This window comes from Bicyclus anynana, chromosome 16 (assembly GCF_947172395.1).
Source record: "Bicyclus anynana chromosome 16, ilBicAnyn1.1, whole genome shotgun sequence".
In the NCBI taxonomy this organism is placed as follows: domain Eukaryota; kingdom Metazoa; phylum Arthropoda; class Insecta; order Lepidoptera; family Nymphalidae; genus Bicyclus; species Bicyclus anynana.
The window spans coordinates 652707-675278 of NC_069098.1; the positions used below are offsets into that span (position 1 = coordinate 652707).

General features: G+C 41.2%; 2 protein-coding genes across 10 annotated transcripts in view; both read right to left on the bottom strand.

The window, feature by feature from the left end:
- Positions 1 to 22572, bottom strand: part of LOC112047554 (uncharacterized) — a 164133-nt gene that overhangs the window by 26863 nt on the left and 114698 nt on the right. The window lies entirely within an intron of this gene.
- Positions 2446 to 9127, bottom strand: LOC112056562 (interferon regulatory factor 2-binding protein-like A). The gene is made up of 4 exons (XM_024097004.2): positions 8185 to 9127; positions 5699 to 5926; positions 5079 to 5320; positions 2446 to 4974 (listed from the first exon to the last, which is right to left on the bottom strand). Exons 1-4 carry the CDS (start codon positions 8849 to 8851, stop codon positions 4849 to 4851), a joined length of 1263 nt encoding a protein of 420 aa, XP_023952772.1. The 5' UTR covers positions 8852 to 9127; the 3' UTR covers positions 2446 to 4848.

Sequence of the window (22572 nt, forward strand, 5' to 3'; positions counted from 1 at the left end):
AAACATTTGCAATTGCATTAGATTTACTGAAGTTATTTTTGTGTGAAAGTTGGCGTTCCTTATTTCAAACAGTAGTAATATCAACTACTATTATTTATTTGTTTTAGTTGTCAAACAAAAGCGTTGAGCTTGAAAGAGATTATTGAGGAGCTGAAACGTAATGAAGAACAATCTATTCCAGACTCCTAACTATCTTTTCCCCTGAAAATTGTAACGCTAAATTCACTGATGAAGATTCTGGGGCTGAAAATATCTCTTCAAAATTGACTTGGGCTACAATTGAGAGCTTCAGCTGAAATAAACGTCAGTAAATCATCGCCAGATTCGGATATGAGCGACGAAGTTGACCAAGTTACTAACGTTGAGGTCTGAAGGAAACGAGGAACAATCCGACAGAATAGAAAAAAATAAATATTTGCAGAAAACAGAATGTGGCAGGATAGGATAAGGTACAAATCTACCAGAGCCGAAGAAAGTGTTGTGTGCAAATAGAATGTAGTTACTGTGGCAATATAGCAACAGTCCAACTGACTATATAAATTAAAAAATCTTCACAGCAACAGAAAAAATACATTCATATTGATCAGTCAGCTTTGATAAAAACATATAATGAAAAGATGGATGGTGTAGACAGCTCTGATCAAAATATTGGACTGTACCAATTATATTCTAATAATGGGAAAAATGGTATTTTCCGCTGTTTGGATATGGCTGTCCATAATGTCTGGCAGTTATAAAAAATGAACGGAGGAGATTACGACCATATCAAAATTTCGAAGGAGTGTTTCCACTTCTTTGTTAGAAACATACAATAAATGCATTTCCCGAAAGCCTGGTCGATTGTCATAAGGTTATCATGACAGTTCTCGCTATGGTAACATAGGCCATAATAATCCAGTATAAAAATGAACAGCTGCGATGTGCATTTTGTCATAAAAATACCAATTTGTTCTGTAAAAAATGTTTTGTAACTCTTCATCCAAAAAGCTGTTTTGAAGCTTATCATACACCAAATAATTAAATAATATGCGGCTGTATGCTATACTCGTATGTTACAAATAAAACTTATCTTGGTTATGGTATTTTTTTTCTTTTTATTTATCACATTCGCTTGAATAATACGTAGTACATACAAGCACAATACAAATCAGCTATGGTAATGAATTTTACTAGCGTTCCTTTTATCAAACACCATTTTCCGTAATTTCCGTACAAAAAAAAAATTTTTTAATATTTTTTTAGGTCCTTTGGGGTCATAAATAAACTGTGTACAAAAAATTACAACGATCTAGCAACAAAAGGTATATCCGTAACAACTGGGTTAATATGAAAAAAGTTGGGCGCATTCTCCGACTATTTTATCTAAGAGAATAATTTCTGCAATATCGAGCACTGCATATGTGGAGATTTTTTTTTTTTTTTAATTCTTTACAAGTTAACCCTTGACTACAATCTCACCTGATGGTAAGCGATGATGCAGTCTAAGATGGAAGCGGGCTAACTTGTTAGGAGGAGGATGAAAATCCACACCCCTATCGGTTTCTACACGGCATCGTGCCGGAACGCTATATCGCTTGGCGGTACGTCTTTGTCGGTAGGGTGGTAACTAGCCACGGCCGAAGCCTCCCACCAGCCAAAAAAAATTGTTTGGTATGCTTCACAGATACCAATAGCTAAACGTCGCTGTACAGCTTCTAACTTTTTCAGGTGTAGCTCTACCTTCATCGGGCTATCGAAAATAAAAGCCTTGTGTGAACTAAATGTAAGTGTGAAATGTTTCGACAAACTTTGGTTATTCGAAAATAATTCAGATAAAATTTCAAAAAGGATAATTTTTATCGGTCATATATTTTTTATGCTTTTAATAGGCGCGCCATTTCAGGGCTCGAGTGATGCAGAATATACTTGGCAGCGAACAGTATACTTTCTTATATAAAACTATAGACCGATTGTCGGTAGTAAATCGGTAATGATATACGAGTAGATGGGCGTAGCTCCGAATGCGTTCACTTCTGTAATAGACTACTGATTTAGAGCCAAATAGTACTCATTAAAAAAAAACGATATATAATTAGTCAGTACTTCAGCGTATATTTAATATCAAATCGTTAATTATTCCGTCATAAACATTTTTAGTGTTTACTTTACACACACACTACGAAGTTTCTTATACAACGATTTCAGTGCTTTCAAGGCTAAAATTAAACCTTTTTAGATCCATAAAGCTATGAGATACTACATATAAACTACATATTTTGTAGCAAGTATTGAATTGATTACTTTTTTCCAATTTTATTTATTGTTAAGATTATTTTAATATGTCACTAAAATAATTGATTATTGCAAGAACAAGAAGTACCTAATTAGTCTTCTATGAATTTGTACGCTTGATACGATAGAGATAATTTATTATGTGGAGATAATTCGCAAATAAAAGGACATCGGTACAAAATCACATCAATTGTATTTCATCAACATTTACATTAACGTCTTAATTCAAGCATTTCATTTGCTGCTTACAGTAAGAAAGATACAAGTCTCATAATATTTTGATGACTTTTCGTCATTCTACAAACAAGCCTATTGATAAAGGCGGACTATAACACTTTGAAATGTTAAATGTCATCTGAAAGTTTCGGTAAAATCACAAAGGTTCCTTATTAATGTCTAATAGCCATAATATAATATAAGGGCGCTACAGTATACCCTTGAGGTACACCACACCACAACAAAAACAACTTTTATTTGTTACTGTATTACATCTAAATTAGATATACTTTACAATTTTAATTTTAGTAACGAAAAACATAAAGACATCGATAGTAAGTCCAGATCACAAATCCTCTGTTTTAGTAAAGAAGACATTTAACATCTCAGAGGTTTAAAAAGGTGCACATTTTGTGCTTACGATTTTCACTATTTGCCATACTTTGGCATACAAATTGTATTTTGTTACAACACCGAGCTCTTGGGCAAAATTCCACGGATACTAACAATCAATTTCGAAATCTATCAGAAAAGCTTTAGATAGCTCCGATGATACAATATTATGCATGCTTGTTAATAAAATTAATACATTATAAAAAGCATTATTATAAACATCAATACAGTACTGTGTATTGTTAAACGATTCTAGAGTTACGACATCAAAAACAATAAATATGTGTTTCTGTAAACAAACCACTAATATTATTGGCTCATTAAATGTGCATACGGTACTTTGAGACCCAACAAAGATAGATAAAATGCATGCAACAGCACAAATAGAATAAAATCCAGAATAAAGGAACAGCTATATTGTGATGATTAAAGAAACGTTAATACTAGTTTAAACAAATCAATGTGATCTATATAAATAACTACGACACAGTACTTAGTAATACTGACTGGGCAGTTCAGCCGCTTCACAATATCTAAATTATTTACAAGTAGACGAAGTATATACAACGTACGTATATGTACACAAATATCTAAAATAAATAATGGACATATCAATTTGATTGAATGTTCAGTAAACATGCAGTGTCTCAACACACGCCGCGTCTCGTCGACGGATACGAAACTACAGATAACGCTGTGGACGAGACTGCGACAAACAACAACAACTCCTAGAGTCTCGGACTGAGACAGAGCCCTGGTGCCACCACCGCTCCTCAGACCGCGAGAAACTCAACGCAGGCTTCGTAAACTAAGTTCAAAGCCAAGTAAAAGTGCGAAAGCAAAACTCAAAGCTGAACGGCGGTCATCTGATAGCCTTCGAAATTGACACACTACGAACTGTATAACATTATGACATATATAATAATAATAATACAATGATAATTACTTCACTTTATACAAATATAGCAGCGAGTTTTAAGAGTTCCTATAACGGCCGCGTGCCTGACGCCGCGGATGTGACGATTTGACATTTCACAAAATGACTAGGTGCGCCTCAGCGCACAAGCGATCCTCTACTGCGGCCTCGCCGCCGCCACCGCAACGACCCTCCACAGGCTCCTCAGAGCCAAACAAGAAAAACTACAATTTCGAATGATCTCCAATCGTAACCCAACTTAACACACCGCGCTCAACTAAACAAAAGTCATCTCCTGACCGAATCTTGTCGCCGAATGAAAGACAGTAACGGAACTCGAGCCACTCGGAATAAATCGCTTCGTAATATAACATAAACACTATTGCTCTTGCGCCAAATGTCATAAATACAATACATCGAGCTAAGATCTGTACAGGGCGCAAGACGCTTTCGATATCCGAAACTACGTTTTTACAGGCCGCAATCGGCTACACGAATGTCATGATCATTATATATATATCGCATAATACTCGTACAGTGTATAAGAATCACAATATAAATAAATGCCAAGTTAACTATGGTTCAGGACCTAAAGGTAACTAAGAAAATGGCATCCGAAGAAATCCTTTCCCCACTGACTTCAGATAAAAATACACCGTTTCCGGGAAGGACGCTCCCGAAGTATCAAGACAATAATCGTAAAATCTTCGAAAACAGATATGTACTATATTCAGAATATTGCATTACTAACATCGTATTAAAACACTTAACGCTACCGACTGACGCGGCAGATCCATTACGCTGAATACGGTCCATATCGCGCGCCCGGGCGAACTCACCGAGTCGTTGGGCGCGAAAGCCAACTCCGAATTGCCGACTTCAGCGAAGTATACGGCCTACTTATTTACAAATGTACAAGTGATCGGTTCGTCACAGACACGTTCCCAACAGAGCCAACGCGCGGCGCCGGGCCGCGGGCGCTCGTCGCACCACGCCTCTGCGCTTCACAGCGAGAGGGACAAGAGGTAAAGTCGGGGCGGCGCCGCGCTGCCCTAGGTCTCCCGCTCCTTCTTCGGCTTGAACTCCTCGCCGAGGATCGTGGCGATCTCGCCCTGCATGAACGCCCACGGCACCGTCGAGTTGGCCAGCGGGCACTTCTCCCCGCTCGGACAGTACACCTGCGACCAATGAACCGAGGGTTAGCATATTCTATCTGCAGATCACTTCACGTTATGTCATCGACTTTTTCATCAATTGTACCAAAAAACAAACAGAATCTCACCTCGGATCCTTGCTGCCGCTTGATGGAGTCGCGCGAGCAGGGGAAGCAGAACTTGTGGTGCGGCTGGCTGGGGCACTGCACGAAGTGGGTGTCCTCCAGGCGCTCCTGGCACAGGGTGCACTTGAGCAGCGGCGCGGGCGCCGGGGCCGCGCCCTCCGCGCCCTCGCCGGCCTCCGTCGACGACACCGACGTGGTGGACGACACGTGCCGCGAGCCCGACGACCGCCGCCCGCCGTTCGACCCTGCCGACGGAGGACAACTTTGAGCTACCGTCTGCTAAGCTAACCGCCACTGTAGCTCGGGGAGCACGGGGGCGAGCGGTCGTCGGGCGCCGCCCGAGTGCGCCCCGCACGACGGAGCTACGGGGTCGCGATAGCCGTAGACACATACATATAATGCACGATCGAAAAACTTATTCAACATACGACTCGCAAAGAACATGCCTACATTTTCAAAGCGCCTGTATGAAATTTAAAATGTCACGTTCGTTGAAGATAGATTTATGGATCAGCAATCCTGATATTTTTTGGCGTCGGACAATTCAGACACTTGAAACATATCGAACACCTCGTCAGTAATCTGAAGCAATGGAGAGAATCAACAGCCACGCCGCGGCATACCTGAGGAGTTGGGCGAGTGCTGGCTGGAGCGGCTGGCGGAGCGCTGCGGCGGCGGCTGCGGCGGGGAGCCGCCGGCCGAGCGCGGGGAGCCCGGCGGCAGCGTGTCCGTCACCGACATGAGCGCCGCCATGGGGGACGGGCCCGCGCCCGACACCGGCGGCGACCCCGCCGTGCGGCCCAACGGGGAGCCCGCCGAGCCGTTTGTTAGTGGAGCGCTGTTTGCGTATCCTGTACAAATTGTACACTTTAAAATAAACATTTCAAAATATATAATCAAATACATTACATTTTATTTATTATTACGGAATTGCACCTGTGTCAACAATTTCCATTAAAATTTATTGAAAAGAGTAAACACAAGAGTCCTAAGACTTCAGATAAGTTTTGGATAAACGTTTTAAAAGCCATCTCTATCAAATTCATTAGTTTCGAAAGACTGTGAGGTGTGACGTAAACACGTCTAAATACCCCTTCAAATGAGTGTAATCTAACACCGTTCTATGTGGTCAGAGGATGGTGACATTCGCGCACATGGCAGATATAACCTTTTCTCAAAGTAACTAGCGTCATTCAGTGAGTTTGGTTTGGCACCGTCCCCAGGCCGCTGGCACGAGAGCGTCCGTAACTCAGTTCTCGAATCCTAAAACCCGGTGTCGCTTTCTATGCGTCGTCGACGACATCATTAATTCAATTCGCTCGAATAACCTCACATTCAATGTTGGATGACACATCGCCTGCGGACCGACGGATAGTAAACACACGTTCACACACGCACATAGTGGTACGTCGTATAAATAGCATTGTGTGTTAATACGCGCTTACGTAGCGCCCCGATGTGTCATTGCTGCGTCTTGGGGGCTAACTGAGGCAGCAGACGGGTAGGTAAGTGTGGCTGTGTGTACGAGCGCCGAGCGGCACACAGGCGCGCGGGCGCGGCGTTGCCAAACATCGCAGTTCCGAGGTAGCCTTTCCATGATATGCGTGCATTTGTTGTTCACGCAATGTACATTTTATATATATTGGAAACGTTTTCGAATTAACTATGGAAATTATTTAGAAGCCGCTGACAACATAAGATAGACATACGGGACTGTGGAGTTTGAATTGACGAGCTGAGCAAAATTTGCTAGTCTTGACTTCTGTAAATCTGTGTCATACTCTCTTTGTGTTGCCCTAATTCAAAGATTCATAATTCAGAAAGATTCAAAAGAAGATGAACACGGCAGCTAGGTCGATACTGATGTTGTTGATCACGTTCTGTTGTTTGCCAGGCGGATCGCGCAAAATGTCACAATGAAATGTAACGTACACAGATAATTTATTGGAGTAACGTGCGAAAGGGCGTGAGTGATGGCCGGGCTGACGGGCTCGGGCGCGGGCTGACAGGCGCGGCCCATATGGCGATGACGTCACGCGACCTTTTTGGCCGGCGAGTCGCGGCGCGCTCCCTACACACACGCCGCCGGAATGTGGTCGGGCAACTCTGCCAAGCGTAGGCAGGCGCTATATTTTTTCGCCTTCGGCCTAACATACGTACGCGAGCGAAAATGTCGTCACGCGACGTTGCCGCGCCGCGCTGTCGTGCATGCATTTCACGGCGGCCGCGGCCCGCGCTCAGCGTTGAGCGTTCGCATTACGTGGGCGTTTGTAGTTCGTACGAACGTCGCGCGCTGGTGTGCGCGCGAGAGGCCGCCGCTGCGGGCTCGCTTTCGAGAACGCTCAACCGGTCCGACCGGTTCTGTATTTATGGACCGAGTTAATGCACCTACCTAGATATGAATCCCTTGGCAAACGCTTGCGCAAAACACTCAACAATTTCTAGCAACACGTACTCGCTTCACTATCACCATCGCTATCGCAGCGGACGCGACCATTACACTTCCACTTACTGCTATTTTTAAATTGTTAATATGTAATGTACTGTTATTAGTAAACAACGACATTCTAACTGCGTTACATCATGAGCTCGGTTTCAGAACGTAGATGATAGTTTCATTGAGCTAGCTGTAGATTTGCGACATAAATGTTCGAAAACATTAAAAATGGCCTGATGTTTTTTGAATTGATAATGTCATTACTATTTGTCACAGTTATTTGTTGTTAATGGCTTAAATAACCAGCTGTAAAACTGGTTATTTAGATGACTTAAATGATGAACAAAACAAACAGGTAGATTTACATTCACTCAAGTCGACCCAAGTTATAGTCTTAACTTTTATCGCTCTAACGGTACGCAGAGGAGAAAGGAATGTATTACAAATATGCAGCTAACGGTTTTGTAATCTGTTCAACAACAACAAACTCAATTTTATTACCGACAAAAGGATTAATAACAAATTTTCAGACTTTCCATATTCCGATTTACGATGCGAGAGTTCTTCTGTGTTAAAAAATAAATAAGTTGAGGCTACAACGCGCAATTATTCAGGCTTTTAAAACATTTTTACACATTGTACATTAAAATCGGTATAAGAAATATTACTTACCATTGGATTTAAAAGAAGCATCAAATGAAGGCGTCCTCAGGGGATGTTTCTCTTGTTTGAAAGCTCTTTCGGGCGCAAAAGCAGCCGCGAGAGAAACAGCAGGAAGAGAGTCGCCGCGAGTTAGTGGCGGTCTCGAGTGTTCTTCCAAAAGCCTCTTTGCGGGCTCGTGGTGAGTCTGGTGGTCGTCGTCGTCCAGCGGCCGCTTGAGTGTGAGTCCTGGAGCCAGTTGCGCAGTTCTGTGAGTGGGGATGTGGGCGAGCGGCAAGTGGGCCATCCGCCTGTTCTCGTGCTCTTCCCTGCGACCTCCGTACTCTGCGAGGAGACCTGCGTTTGCCGCTGGCCGTGAATGGTGCAAGGTGAAGCCCGCGGTGGGAGCGTGGTGGGCCGGAGGCGCTGGTTGTCCCCTGGTCGTCGTTTCGGCCCCGTTCTGATGAGCTTCTAGTGGTGTTCTGTGCGCAGGTTTGGCGTGCGTCGGACCTCGACCTTCTTGGAACCCGTGTGCGCGCTTCAGCTGCCTCGCGGTGTCCAACACCACTTCGATCCTGTCGGCGCCTTCGTAGTTGACGCACCCGCGACACACCGCCTCTGAGAACTCGTGCAACATGGCCCACGGCATGCGGGGCAAGTCGCACAGGTAGCAGTGCTGGCGCTTTTGCATCACCGACATCTCGCCGCCGAATACAGTGCGGTGTGCGAGAGATCGGCTTTCGTCACTCCCCTTGAAAATTGTCACTGATTTATTGAACCCGTAAAAAAAGACACTGTCACCATGGTACACTGGAGCACTGATATCACACGTATCACGGGGACCGGCAGGCGTACAGAGGCACTCGCGTCGCTAGCGGGTCGGAGAGAGACTGAGCTCGCTAAGACGGGTGCGGCGGCCGCGGGGGGTCGGGCGGCGGCGGCCATTATCGAGCGGTGACGTCAGCGCGCGCACCGCGACGCGCCGAGGACGAGCCGTTAGCCCGACGCGGATGCGCCCCGCACCCCGCGCGCCCGCCCCGCACCCCCGCTTCACCCCACAGTACTTACTGTGCGATAATGAACGCGAACATGCTCAGCCAGCTAGCAGATGCACTACATTACGAAATATTGTAGGTACTGCAACCGTAAATAAAAATGCATCTTTGCTTATGAGAATAATTGATTCCATTCTCTTCGTCAATGATAGTGGAATATACCTACCTCTGGTATATCGAAATTGCATATTACGTAGCAACTTTTGAGGAAAATATTATAAATAGCACAGATCAGTCGAAAAATTTCAATAACTTATTTCTTATATTTATTTGCGTTTTCATTATTATTTTTTTAAAACTTTGTGATGTCAAACGAAAATCTGCAGGAAGTTGTTGGTTTACTTAAATTTGACTTTATTATATCACGAGGTGATGGTGTGTTAAAATCAAATCTTACAATATTTGTGGGAGTCGTTTCTCTCAAATAAGGCGCTGCCACCGGTCTTAGTCTTGACACCAATACTTTCCCGAATACCGAACATTTTCCCATTTTTACTTTCTCTTTTAAAATATAAGACACATCTGTAACACAAGGGAGTAATGGCTCTGGAGATTCAGGTTGCTCCTTTTCTTCATCAAGATTTAATTTGAACAAAGACTCCAAAGAACTGCTGGTAGAAAGATTTTCTTGTTCAACGATACGAGGCTCTTGTTTATAATTGATTATGGATAGTCAGTTAACTAACGCGCAGGAGATAGACAATACTGATATTTATCATTCACAGAGTTGTGATCTGGAAGACTTGCCAAAGTATTTCCATAATATAAGAGAACAAGATATTACAATTTTAAATCAAAATATCAGGAGTATTCACAGCAACATAAATGATCTAGAAATCATGTTGTCAACACTACACTGTAACATAGACATAATCATTTTAACAGAATGTTGGTTGCATCCCAATAAAAATGTACCAATTCTTCCAGAGTATAACTCATTTTCAACTACAACTTATTATAACCAAAACGATGGTGTAGTTATTTACGTTAAAAAAACATTAAATGTGGACTTCAAAGAAATACAGATCAGTCAAGCATCATGCCTGCAAATTGAACTTAATAATTGCATTATACTTGGTATATACCGCTCTCCCTCGAGTTCTGATGTTGATGCATTCATCAACTCATTAAGTAGCTACTTGGAGCACCTCAAAACAGATAAAAACCTTATTATTACTGGAGACATTAATATTAATATTATTTCAAAAGAAACGGAGCAAAATCATGAACGTAACAATAGGTCTAATTATTTAAACATACTTTCTACCCTAGGATTTCTGCCCGGTCATGTACTTCCAACGAGAGGGTCAAGCTGCTTAGATCATTTCTTCCTAAAACTCAAAAGCAACGTTTCAACGAATATAGCCGTTCTTAACACTTCAATAACTGATCATTTAACAGTAGTACTTCACCTAAAAATCTCTAAACACAAAAACGTTGTCTCTGTTTCAAAAACGAAAGAAGTTATTAGCTATGACGATGCTTTTAAATCTCTACGACAGAAAAACCTTTCACGGTTGCTCTTTAGTGAAGATCCCAACTATATTATACACCAGTTACTTATATCAATACATGAATCCATCCAGGAAAATACGAAAACTGTAAAAATTCCAAAAAATAAACGCATTATTAAGCCTTGGATTACCCCAGGTATCCTACGTTGTATTAAAAATCGAAATAAAATGCAAAGAAAGTGTAAACAAGACCCCCTAAATGAAATTTTAAAAATAACGTATAAACGTTATAGAAATCACTGTAACAATCTTATAAAGAAACTTAAACTGAATTATGACAGGGAACAACTAGCAAGATCTTCCAACAATTCTAAAACTTTATGGAAAAATATTAAGAGGGTAACTAACTTAGCTCCGGGTAACACATATAATACCGCTTTACTTAAAGTCAAGGCATCTCCTACAGACTCAACTAATTATGTTAACAATTACTTTGCGAATATTGGTAAGGGTTTGGCAGAGGATATTATTTCTGGTCAGTCAAAGTCCTACTCAACAGATACAGTGTATACTCAACTGTCATCTTTTGTCTTATTGAGTACGTCAACTGAAGAAATTAATAGTGTGCTTTCTAGTCTCAAGACCAATAGATCTACAGGACTGGATAATATTTCTACTAGATTTTTAAAGATGGCCAGAGATGTGGTATCCCCAATAATTTGTCACTTCGCCAACCTATGCTTTGAAAGGGGTATTTTTCCTTCTCCTCTAAAAGAAGCTGTTATAACGCCAATACATAAGAGTGGTGCCCGAGACGATGTAAATAACTACAGGCCAATATCGGTTCTACCAGTTATATCTAAAATACTAGAAAAATGTATAAATAAAAGACTTATTAATTACTTAGATAAATACAAAGTAATATCAAAAACACAATTCGGTTTTAGACAGGGTAAATCGACTGAAGATGCCATTTTATACCTAACAACATCAATTGTTGACCAAATTGATTTGAGAAAAAAATGCTTATGTGTCTTTTTGGACCTGAAAAAGGCTTTTGACACCGTCTCGGTTCCCATTCTGGTGCAGAAGCTTGAAGGAATAGGAATTAGAGGTACTCCTTTAAAGTTATTTAGGGACTATTTAATAAATCGAAAGCAAAAAGTCAAAATAGGAGAGTATGTTAGCGAAGAGACAAATATTTCATATGGAGTACCACAGGGGAGTGTCTTGGGGCCGACTCTGTTTCTGGTATACATCAACAGTCTATGTAACTTAAATTTGAAAAATGCTCAAATAATTTCGTACGCTGACGATACGGCAATTGTGTTCTCCGGCTCAACCTGGAAGGAAGTTACATCCTCGACTGAAGAAGGTCTTGCATTGGTTTCTTCTTGGTTAAATCTAAATTTACTTACTCTTAATGCTGCTAAAACTAATTATATTTGTTTCTCTATAAAAAATAATAGTCAACCAAAAAATGACCTTTGCATAAGAATTCATAAATGCGGTGACGTAACGAGTAAAGCTTGTGGTTGTCCTATTATTGACAAAGTAGTCTCTATTAAATATCTAGGTATCATGATTGACCAAAAGTTGTCTTGGTATCCACAAATTGAACTAGTTGCAAATAGGGTTAGGAAATTGAACTGGATTTTTAAGAAACTAAGATATGTTGCTCCGACTAACTTGCTCAACAAAATATATATTGCTTTGGCACAACCCATCTTAACTTATTGTATTCCTTTATGGGGAGGAGCTGCTAAAACAAGATTTGTTGAAGTTGAAAGAGCTCAGCGGTACTTATTAAAAACCATATATTTTAAATCCTATCAACACCCTACGGACTTATTATATTCAGAAAGTAAAATGTTAACAGTAAGACAATTATTCATCTTAAACGCCACTTTGAAACTGCACAAATCCCTTCATTTTAATCCAGATCATTTAAATAAAAGACGTTACGGCAACGTTACAACCACAATAATTAACAAAACTTGTTTTGCAGCTATGCAATATAAAAAACGATCAAGTATGTTATATAATAGACTTAATAAACTTTTGGGTATTTACCCCTTAAACTACTTTGACTGCAAAGGGAAGCTCTCTCCATGGTTACAAGGCCTTACCTATGATGAAACCGAAGATCTGTTGAACGTTATTAAATAAATTCCGAGTTAGTTAAGACAAAACAATAAACAGGAATATTAGATTGGATACACATTCCATTTCAGTTGCAATTACTCACACACACACACACACACACACACACACACACACACACACACACACACATTCACACACTCACACGCACATACACGCACACACGCACTTGTACGCATGCTCATGCACACAATTTTATTTATATTTCTCACTTATTTTGCATGTTAGAATTGTAAGAAAATTATGTATTATTTGATTTATGTTAAAATTATTGTTTTTGTTTTATAATTATAATAATATTATAGTTAAGGAAGAGCGGGGCTTTCTGATACAGGTCTAGTACTTAATAGAAGGTCCCAGCCCAATCAGCTATGTAAACTTGATAAAACAATAAATTTTCATTTCATTTCATTTTCATTTCATTATAAGGTCTTTTCATAGCGTTTACTAAGTCAATAGGAGAATAATTATTATTATTCTCATAATCTAGATTAAGTCGTTCAATTTCGTCTATGTTAGCTTTTTCTGACTTTTTCTGTTGAGCTCTGAGCATATTGGCTATTTGTCGAGCTAGTATTGGTTGAATGGAGTTCTCTTTGGTGGTAAGAGTTGGTATGGGTAATCTTGGATGTGTGCCCAAAGATAATATCGGCAATGAATTTGTGGTACTATCATTGAAATGCGCAATTTTACTTGAGTCACCATCATTTTGTTGCAAGCTAGTTTTCGAAAGGTGATCGTTGACTAGCTCAAATAATGAAGAGTATTTTGAGGAATCACTCATTTTATTAACTAGTCTTGTTCAATTTATGCTTTCAATAAAACGTTTTAAAACTCACCAACAATAATAAATTAGTCAGTAATAGCACTAGGTATTTATTTGAACATTGGGATACATTTTTTTAGATCATCACTCGCTTTTCACAGAACTGACTTGTTCACTGTACTGTGAATAAAGATTCAATATTACTTCCAATCTGCTCTACACGAAACTTATGCTAACAGCGTAATAATTACCTGCGCAGCTAACCCTGGAATTCATAGTCGTGAAGTGAACAATCCCCCACAAACCAATATTCAGTATTCACCCAGGGGCTGACTATTGAATCATCCTTCATTGCATTTCATAAACAAACTACTGGAGAGCCCCTAGGTGACTGGAGTTTCAAGCAAATGTTGTCTATGATTTTACATTAGATCTTTGAAAATTCTGTGACACAACCACAGAGAGACGTATTTTGTTAATTCTTTGACATTTTACATTTTTACAAAATAATTGAGTTTCTAATATTTTCATTTACTTTTTGTTTTTATTTATCATAGTAAAATTTAATTCGTTCAAGTGTACAATAGGTCAATTTTATCAAAAAGTTTCTTTCTCACAAGAAGGAGTTGTTAGAAAAATATTGAAGTTATGTGGACGAACATGATCATATACAAAATTATCAGCCGATGGACGTCCACTGCTGGACATAGCCGTCTTGCATGGACTTTCAAACACAACGGTCTCGAGCCGCCAGCGTCCAGCGGCTCTCTGCAACCCGCTTGATGCTCTCGGTCCACCTAGTGGGGGTCGACCAACACTGCGATTTCATCGGCTCTTCGAACTATGTGGCCTGCCCATTGCCACTTCAGCTTCACGACTCGCTGTGCTACCTATGTCAGTGACTTTAGTTTGTCTGCGGATCTCCTCATTTGTGATACGATCACGCAGAGAAATCCCAAGCATACTATTTACTATATAAGTAGTTTGATATTTCATAATTCTGTAATGTGGAATCCTACTTGAAATAAAAAAAATATTGTAAGAGAAAATTTGTTTATTTTACTCAAAACCACCTATAATTACCTGAAATAATTACAAGTAGGTACTATTATGCTGTATTTTCTTACAATTTATAGTAAGTGCAGTAAATAAATATAAGTGTAGCTTATCCTTAGGAATAGTGGTAAAATTGCATTTCACAAAGCTTTAGATCACATAATATTATATACTAGCAGGTGCCCGCGACTTCGTCCGCGTGAAAATCGATGTACATTTTCGACGCCGTCGCCCCTTCTATTTATATTTTCGTATGTTTTATATATAAAAATTATAAAATCACAGCCCCGGCCGAAGGCCGGTGTACAATAATGTGCGCGTTTTTTGTGCTTTGGTAAAATGCAAAGTCGTAGCCATCGTCGGAGGCCCTATCCAGCCCCCGGCCGACGGCCGGCGTGCAATTAATTGTGTCTGCGTTAAGTGCCCAGCCGTAGCCACGGTCGAAGACCCTATCACAAAATTCCGGACGAAAGAGGGTGCACAACAAAGTACGTACTTCTTTGTGCTTGGGTAAAATGCCCAGCCGTAGCCACGGTCGGAGGCTGCATCACAAACTCCCGGCCGAAGGCCGGGCCACAATACAGTGCGCGGCCGAAGACCGCGCGTCCCGTATTTTGTGCTTGGGCAAAATGCCCAGCCGAAGTCACGGTCGGAGGCTGTATTACAAACTCCCGGCCGAAGGCTGGGTCACAATACAGTGCGCGGCCGAAGACCGCGCGTTCCGTTTTTTGTGCATCGGTAAAATGCCCAGCCGTAGTCACGGTCGAAGGGTCTATCACAAACTCCCGGCCGAAGGCTGGGTTACAATACAGTGCGCGGCCGAAGGCTACGCGTTCCGTTTTTCGTGCTTGGGTAAAATGCCCAGCCGTAGTCACGGTCGAAGGCTGTATCATAAACTCCCGGCCGAAGGCCGGGCCACAATACAGTGCGCGGCCGAAGGCTACGCGTTCCGTTTTTCGTGCTTGGGTAAAATGCCCAGCCGTAGTCACGGTCGAAGGCTGTATCATTAACTCCCGACCGAAGGCCGGGCCACAATGCAGTGCGCGGCCGAAGGCTACGCGTTCCGTTTTTCGTGCTTAGGTAAAATGCCCAGCCGTAGTCACGGTCGAAGGCTGTATCATAAACTCGCGGCCGAAGGCCGGGCTACAATACAGTGCGCGAAGGCTCTATCACAAACTTCCAGCCGAAGGCTGGGCTACAATACGGTGAGCGGCCGAAGGCCGCGCGTTCCGTTTTCTGTGCATCAGAAAAATGCCCAGCCGTAGCCACGATCAGAGGCCATATTACAAATCCCCGGCCGAAGGCCGCGCTTTTTTTTGTTTGGATAAAATACCCAGCCGTAGTCACGGTCGAAGGCTGTATCATAAACTCCCGGCCGAAGACCGGGCCACAATACAGTGCGCGGCCGAAGGCTACGCGTTCCGTTTTTCGTGCTTGGGTAAAATGCCCAGCCGTAGTCACGGTCGAAGGCTGTATCATTAACTACAATACGGCTACAATACGGTGAGCGGCCAAGGCCACGCGTTCCGTTTTCTGTGCACCGGAAAAATGCCCAGCCGTAGCCACGATCAGAGGCCATATTACAAACCCCCGGCCAAAGGCCGCGCTTTTTTTTGCTTGGGTAAAATACCCAGCCGTAGTCAAGGTCGAAGGCTGTATCATACACTCCCGGCCGAAGGCCACGCGTTCCGTTTTTTGTGTTTGGGTAAAATGCCCAGCCGTAGTTACGGTCGAAGGCTGTATCACAAACTCCCGGCCGAAGGCCGGACTACAATACGGTGCGCGGCCGAAGGCCACGCATTCCGTTTTTTGTGCATCGGAAAAATGCTCAGCCGTAGCCACGATCAGAGGCCATATTACAACCCCCCGACCGAAGGCCGCGCTTTTTTTTGTTTGGGTAAAATACCCAGCCGTAGTCACGGTCGAAGGCTGTAACATAAACTCCCGGCCGAAGGCCGGGCTACAATATAGTGCGCGAAGGCTCTATCACAAACTCCTGGCCGAAGGCTGGGCTACAGTACGGTTCCGCGTTCCGTTTTCTGTGCATCGGAAAAATGCCCAGCCGTATCCACGATCAGAGGCCATATTACAAACCCCCGGCCGAAGGCCGCGCGTTCCATTTTTTGTGCTTGGGTAAAATGCCCAGCCGTAGTCACGGTCGAAGGGTTTATCACAAACTCCCGGCCGAAGGCTACGCGTTCCGTTTTTCGTGCTTGGGTAAAATGCCCAGCCGTAGTCACGGTCGAAGGCTGTATCATAAACTCCCGGCCGAAGGCCGGACTACAATATAGTGCGCGAAGGCTCTATCACAAACTCCTGGCCGAAGGCTGGGCTACAGTACGGTTCCGCGTTCCGTTTTCTGTGCATCGGAAAAATGCCCAGCCGTATCCACGATCAGAGGCCATATTACAAACCCCCGGCCGAAGGCCGCGCGTTCCATTTTTTGTGCTTGGGTAAAATGCCCAGCCGTAGTCACGGTCGAAGGCTGTATCATAAACTCCCGGCCGAAGGCCGGGCTACAATACAGCGCGCGAAGGCTCTATCAAAAACTCCCGGCCGAAGGCCGGGCTACAATACGGTGAGCGGCCGAAGGCCGCGCGTTCCGTTTTCTGTGCATCGGAAAAATGCCCAGCCGTAGCCACGATCAGAGGCCATATTACAAACCCCCGGCCGAAGGCCGCGCGTTCCATTTTTTGTGCTTGGGTAAAATGCCCAGCCGTAGTCACGGTCGAAGGCTGTATCATAAACTCCCGGCCGAAGGCCGGGCTACAATACAGTGCGCGAAGGCTCTATCAAAAACTCCCGGCCGAAGGCCGGGCTACAATACGGTGAGCGGCCGAAGGCCGCGCGTTCCGTTTTCTGTGCATCGGAAAAATGCCCAGCCGTAGCCACGATCAGAGGCCATATTACAAACCCCGGCCGAAGGCCGCGCTTTTTTTTTTGCTTGGGTAAAATACCCAGCCGTAGTCAAGGTCGAAGGCTGTATCACAAACTCCCGGCCGAAGGCCGGGCTACAATACGGTGCGCGGCCGAAGGCCACGCGTTCCGTTTTTTGTGCATCGGAAAAATGCCCAGCCGCAGCCACGATCAGAGGCCATATTACAACCCCCCAACCGAAGGCCGCGCTTTTTTTTGTTTGGTTAAAATACCCAGCCGTAGTCACGGTCAAAGACCCTATCACAAACTCCCGGCCAAATGCCGGTCTATAATAAAGTTTACGTACAAACTTTCAACCCCTATTTCACCCCCTTCTGATTTTATTTTCGCTATAAAAAGTATTCTATAACCTGCCCCGTATTATGTTCTCAAACCGTGCTAAGTTTCATTTGAATTCATTCAGTAGTTTCAGTGTGATGCCCGGTCAACAAAAAATAGGGACAGACAGACAAATAATCGAAAAAAAATGTTTTTGAATTCAGTATCGATTGTGTAATGCCCTATGATATTTTTTTTTTTAAATTAATCAAAAAGTTCTGTAATTTGACCTGTTACAGTTTTATTATAAGTATATAGATAAGTATTTAATAGCTATTGCGCCAAATTCGTGCTCTTTTTATAGTAATAAATCTTGCATAACATTATACGATAAAAAAGTAGACAATGTGACTATTTAAATACAAAAAGGATTATTCAGTTTGAACCTGAACTTTTAAGTAGTTCCTGAGATTAGTTTCGCGCGTTCAACCAAATAAACAAACAAATTGGTCAGTTGAGTATAGAATATGTGCCTCAATATCGATATTACACAGTTTTAGTGGAAATCTCGTTTCTCCAAATAACGCCTGCGAATCAATTTGAGCAATCCGATTTCTTCAAGATAACTTTTTTCTGTCTGTCCAATTTTAATGAAACAAACCCTATATGTTGCCTTGAACTTTGCTTAATCTATTTGTGAAATCCGCGTCAAAATCCGTTCAGCAGAAATTGAGAATAGCACGAACATACAGACAGAAGGACAGACAGACAGACAGATAGACAGACAGACAGGCAAAAAAATAAAAAAATATATTTTTGTATTCTATTGCTCATTTCTAATCGCCCTAACTTGATTTTAGTTAAATTTGGTCAAAGTACAGACACTCGATTTCTACTCTTTTATTATAGTATAGATAGATAGATAGATAGATATATGCTGTCGCGACATTTTTTGTAGAAAATGATGTGTGCTGCGAGTGAATGACGCTGCTGTATTAGCAACCCCTTGGCCTTTTGAATAGCAATGACAATGCTTGAGGGAATTAGCAGACTGTTGGGAAGGCGCCATGTACACCTTGGGTTACATTATTGGAGTTTTAGGAAGGATCCCTAATTTTTTTTTAAATAAAATATAGCCTATAGCCTTCCTCGATAAATGGGCTATCTATCACTGAACGTATTTTTCAAATCGGACCAGTAGATCCTGAGATTAGCGCGTTCAATCAAACAAACAAACAAACAAACAAACTCTTCCGCTTTATAATATTAGTATAGATTTAGGAGGTAGGCTTGGCCCGGTAATGGGCTGATAATAATGAACCACACAGTACTTATTGCAATTCTAAAATCAAACCTATATCCTTTTGATACAAAGTTTAATTAATAACAACAATAAATACAAAATTTACATATAACTTATTGTTATTATTGTATATTTTTATAGGGCCAGACTTAAATGAAAAATGCAGAAGTAAACATTTAATAATTATCTTTATTAAAGATGTGAATCAATAAATTTTTATTTTCCATTATGCATTCAATTAAGATTTGTATATATTTTCTATTGTTATGGACTTCAGAGTGAGTGACCTTACAATACACTGCACTCACTCCTACTACTTCGATATTAAATGCTGCTGACTTTTCAAGGTATGAGGGTCTTCCAATTACTGTGATCTGAAAACTGAGATTTTCAAGGACCAAAGTATTCTCAGTATTCTTGGTAAAACAGTATTCTCAGAGCTCATCACTGCTATTCCCTGCCATGATAGCCGGTTTCTTTAAATCTGTGTATAGGGTCCTCCGGGGTTGTTTATATGTATACCTATGTGTGACATCAATACAGCTTGACTTTTGGCATTTATGTTATTTCATAGAATGCTTGATGGACTGCACCTACAGTCTGAAAATAAACATTATGTTAGTTACATTTATGTAGGTTATATATTTCCTAAATCAAAACTAGATAGGTATACCTAACATTTATATAGGTTTATTACAAACAAACAAACTAATTAAATTCTTCATCATGAGTATGTTAAGCATGAGTCTCCTCTCAGAATGAGAGGGATAAGGTCCACCACCCTGGCCCAATGTGAATTGGCAGACTTCACACAAGTAGAGACAATGTTTTTCCTTCACCGTATGAGACATGTAATATACATTTAAATTCATAAAATGCACATAACTGAAATGATTTGGAGGTGCATGTTTCAGACAACAAAAATTTGTTTGTTTGTAAACAGGAAAAAGTTGTTTGTTTGTTTTGAATAGGCTCTGGAACTACTGAACCAATTTAAAAAATTCTTTCACTGTTGGGAAGCTACACTATCCCCGAGCTCTATAGGCTATATTTTATCCCCATATTCTTACGGAAATGGGAACCACACAGGGTGAAACCGCGCGGCGTCTTCATGAACAAAAAATTATTGATAATGAACAAAGGTACGTACCTGATAACATCCCGTTTCATAGAATCGAAGTGCTGCTAGAATGTATAATACTAGCGGTATTGGTATTCCTCTCTTGGTCTTCTGTGTTCATTCTTCATCAGAGGCATATTATGCCTAATATGAGAATCTTTCGTACATTCCATATCGCCATAGTATTATACTGGGTTTACGCAATTGCGAATATATATCTTAGGCACTGATATAACTCGCTGTTTATAACTTCACTTATAACGATCCGAACGTCCACTTTCTAATAAATAAATCACGAATAACAACAAAAATAATGCCAGGGGATGGTTTGGCTGACAAATATCGGTAATTCAGCAGTCAGCCGCCAGCTCCTGTCAAATGAGGGGTTTCTTTTGTCTATGAAACGCGTAGGGGTTGAATTCGACACATAGCGGCTGAATAATCCCCTTAGGGGCCCCCTACTACGACTATGAATTCCACCGTAAGTGTGATGCAACGTCAGAGCGGACTAACGGTGGAATTCATAGTCGTAGTAGGGGGCCCCTAAGGGGATTATTCAGCCGCTATGTGTCGAATTCAACCCCTACGCGTTTCATAGACAAAAGAAACCCCTCATTTGACAGGAGCTGGCGGCTGACTGCTGAATTACCGATATTTGTCAGCCAAACCATCCCCTAGCATTTTTTTTTGTTGTTATTCGTGATTTATTTATTAGAAAGTGGACGTTCGGATCGTTATAAGTGAAGTTATAAACAGCGAGTTATATCAGTGCCCAAGATATATATTCGCAATTGCGTAAACCCAGTATAATACTATGGCGATATGGAATGTACGAAAGATTCTCATATTAGGCATAATATGCCTCTGTTTGATGAAGAATGAACACAGAAGACCAAGAGAGGAATACCAATACCGCTAGTATTATACATTCTAGCAGCACTTCGATTCTATGAAACGGGATGTTATCAGGTAAGTACCTTTGTTCAATATCAATAGTTTTTTGTTCATGAAGACGCCGCGCGGTTTCACCCTGTGTGGTTCCCATTTCCGTAAGAATATGGGGATAAAATATAGCCTATAGAGCTCGGGGATAGTGTAGCTTCCCAACAGTGAAAGAATTTTTTAAATTGGTTCAGTAGTTCCAAAGCCTATTCAAAACATACAAACAAACAAATCTTTCCTGTTTCTATTATTAGTAAAGATAAATTAGGAGTAGATATAAAACCAATTAGCCCAGTGGGTATGACCTCTGCCTTTTATTATGATGGTGTAGGTTCCCAACAGTGATAGAATTTTTCAAATCAGTTCAGTAGTTACAGATCCTATTCAAAACAAACAAACAAATTTTTCCTGTTTATAATATTAGTATAGATAAATTAGGAGTAGGTCAAAATCCATATAGCCCAGTAGATATGACCTCTGCCTTCTATTCGGAGGGTGTAGGTTCAAATGCTGTCTGAAACATGCACCTCCAAATCATTTCAGTTATATGCATTTTATGAATTTAAATGTATATTACATGTCTCGTACGGTGAAGGAAAAACATTGTCTCTACATGTGTGAAGTCTGCCAATTCACATTGGGCCAGCGTGGTGGACCTTATCCCTCTCATTCTGAGAGGAGACTCATGCTTAACATACTCATGATGAAGAATTTAATTAGTTTGTTTGTTTGTAATCTAACCTATATAAATGTAACTAACATAATGTTTATTTTCAGACTGTAGGTGCAGTCCATCAAGCATTCTATGAAATAACATAAATGCCAAAAGTCAAGCTGTATTGATGTCACGCATAAGTATACATATAAACAACCCCGGAGGACCCTATACACAGATTTAAAGAAACCGGCTATCATGACAGGGAATAGCAGTGATGAGCTCTGAGAATACTGTTTTACCAAGAATGCTGAGAATACTTTGGTCCTTGAAAATCTGAGTTTTCAGATCACAGTAATTGGAAGACCCTCATACCTTGAAAAGTCAGCAGCATTTAACATCGAAGTAGTAGGAGTGAGTGCAGTGTATTGTAAGGTGGTCACTCACTCTGAACTCCATAACAATAGAAAATATATACAAATCTTAATTGAATGAATGATGGAAAATAAAAATTTATTGATTCACATATTTAATAAAGATAATTATTAAATGTTTACTTCTGCATTTTTCATTTAAGTCTGGCCCTATAAAAATATACTATAATAACAATAAGTTATATGTAAATTTTGTATTTATTGTTGTTATTAATTAAACTTTGTATCAAAAGGATATAAGTTTGATTTTAGAATTGCAATAAGTGTGTGTGATTCAT

Bases quoted from the DNA above. Each gene is read 5' to 3' on its own strand.
- LOC112056562 (XM_024097004.2), bottom strand. From the start codon at position 8,851: ATGTCGGTGATGCAAAAGCGCCAGCACTGCTACCTGTGCGACTTGCCC. The intron at 5,927-8,184 runs GTAAGTAATATT...CAATTTGTACAG, and splicing joins TGCTTCTTTTAAATCCAATG to GATACGCAAACAGCGCTCCA. The intron at 4,975-5,078 runs GTGAGATTCTGT...CATTGGTCGCAG, and splicing joins AGCGGCAGCAAGGATCCGAG to GTGTACTGTCCGAGCGGGGA.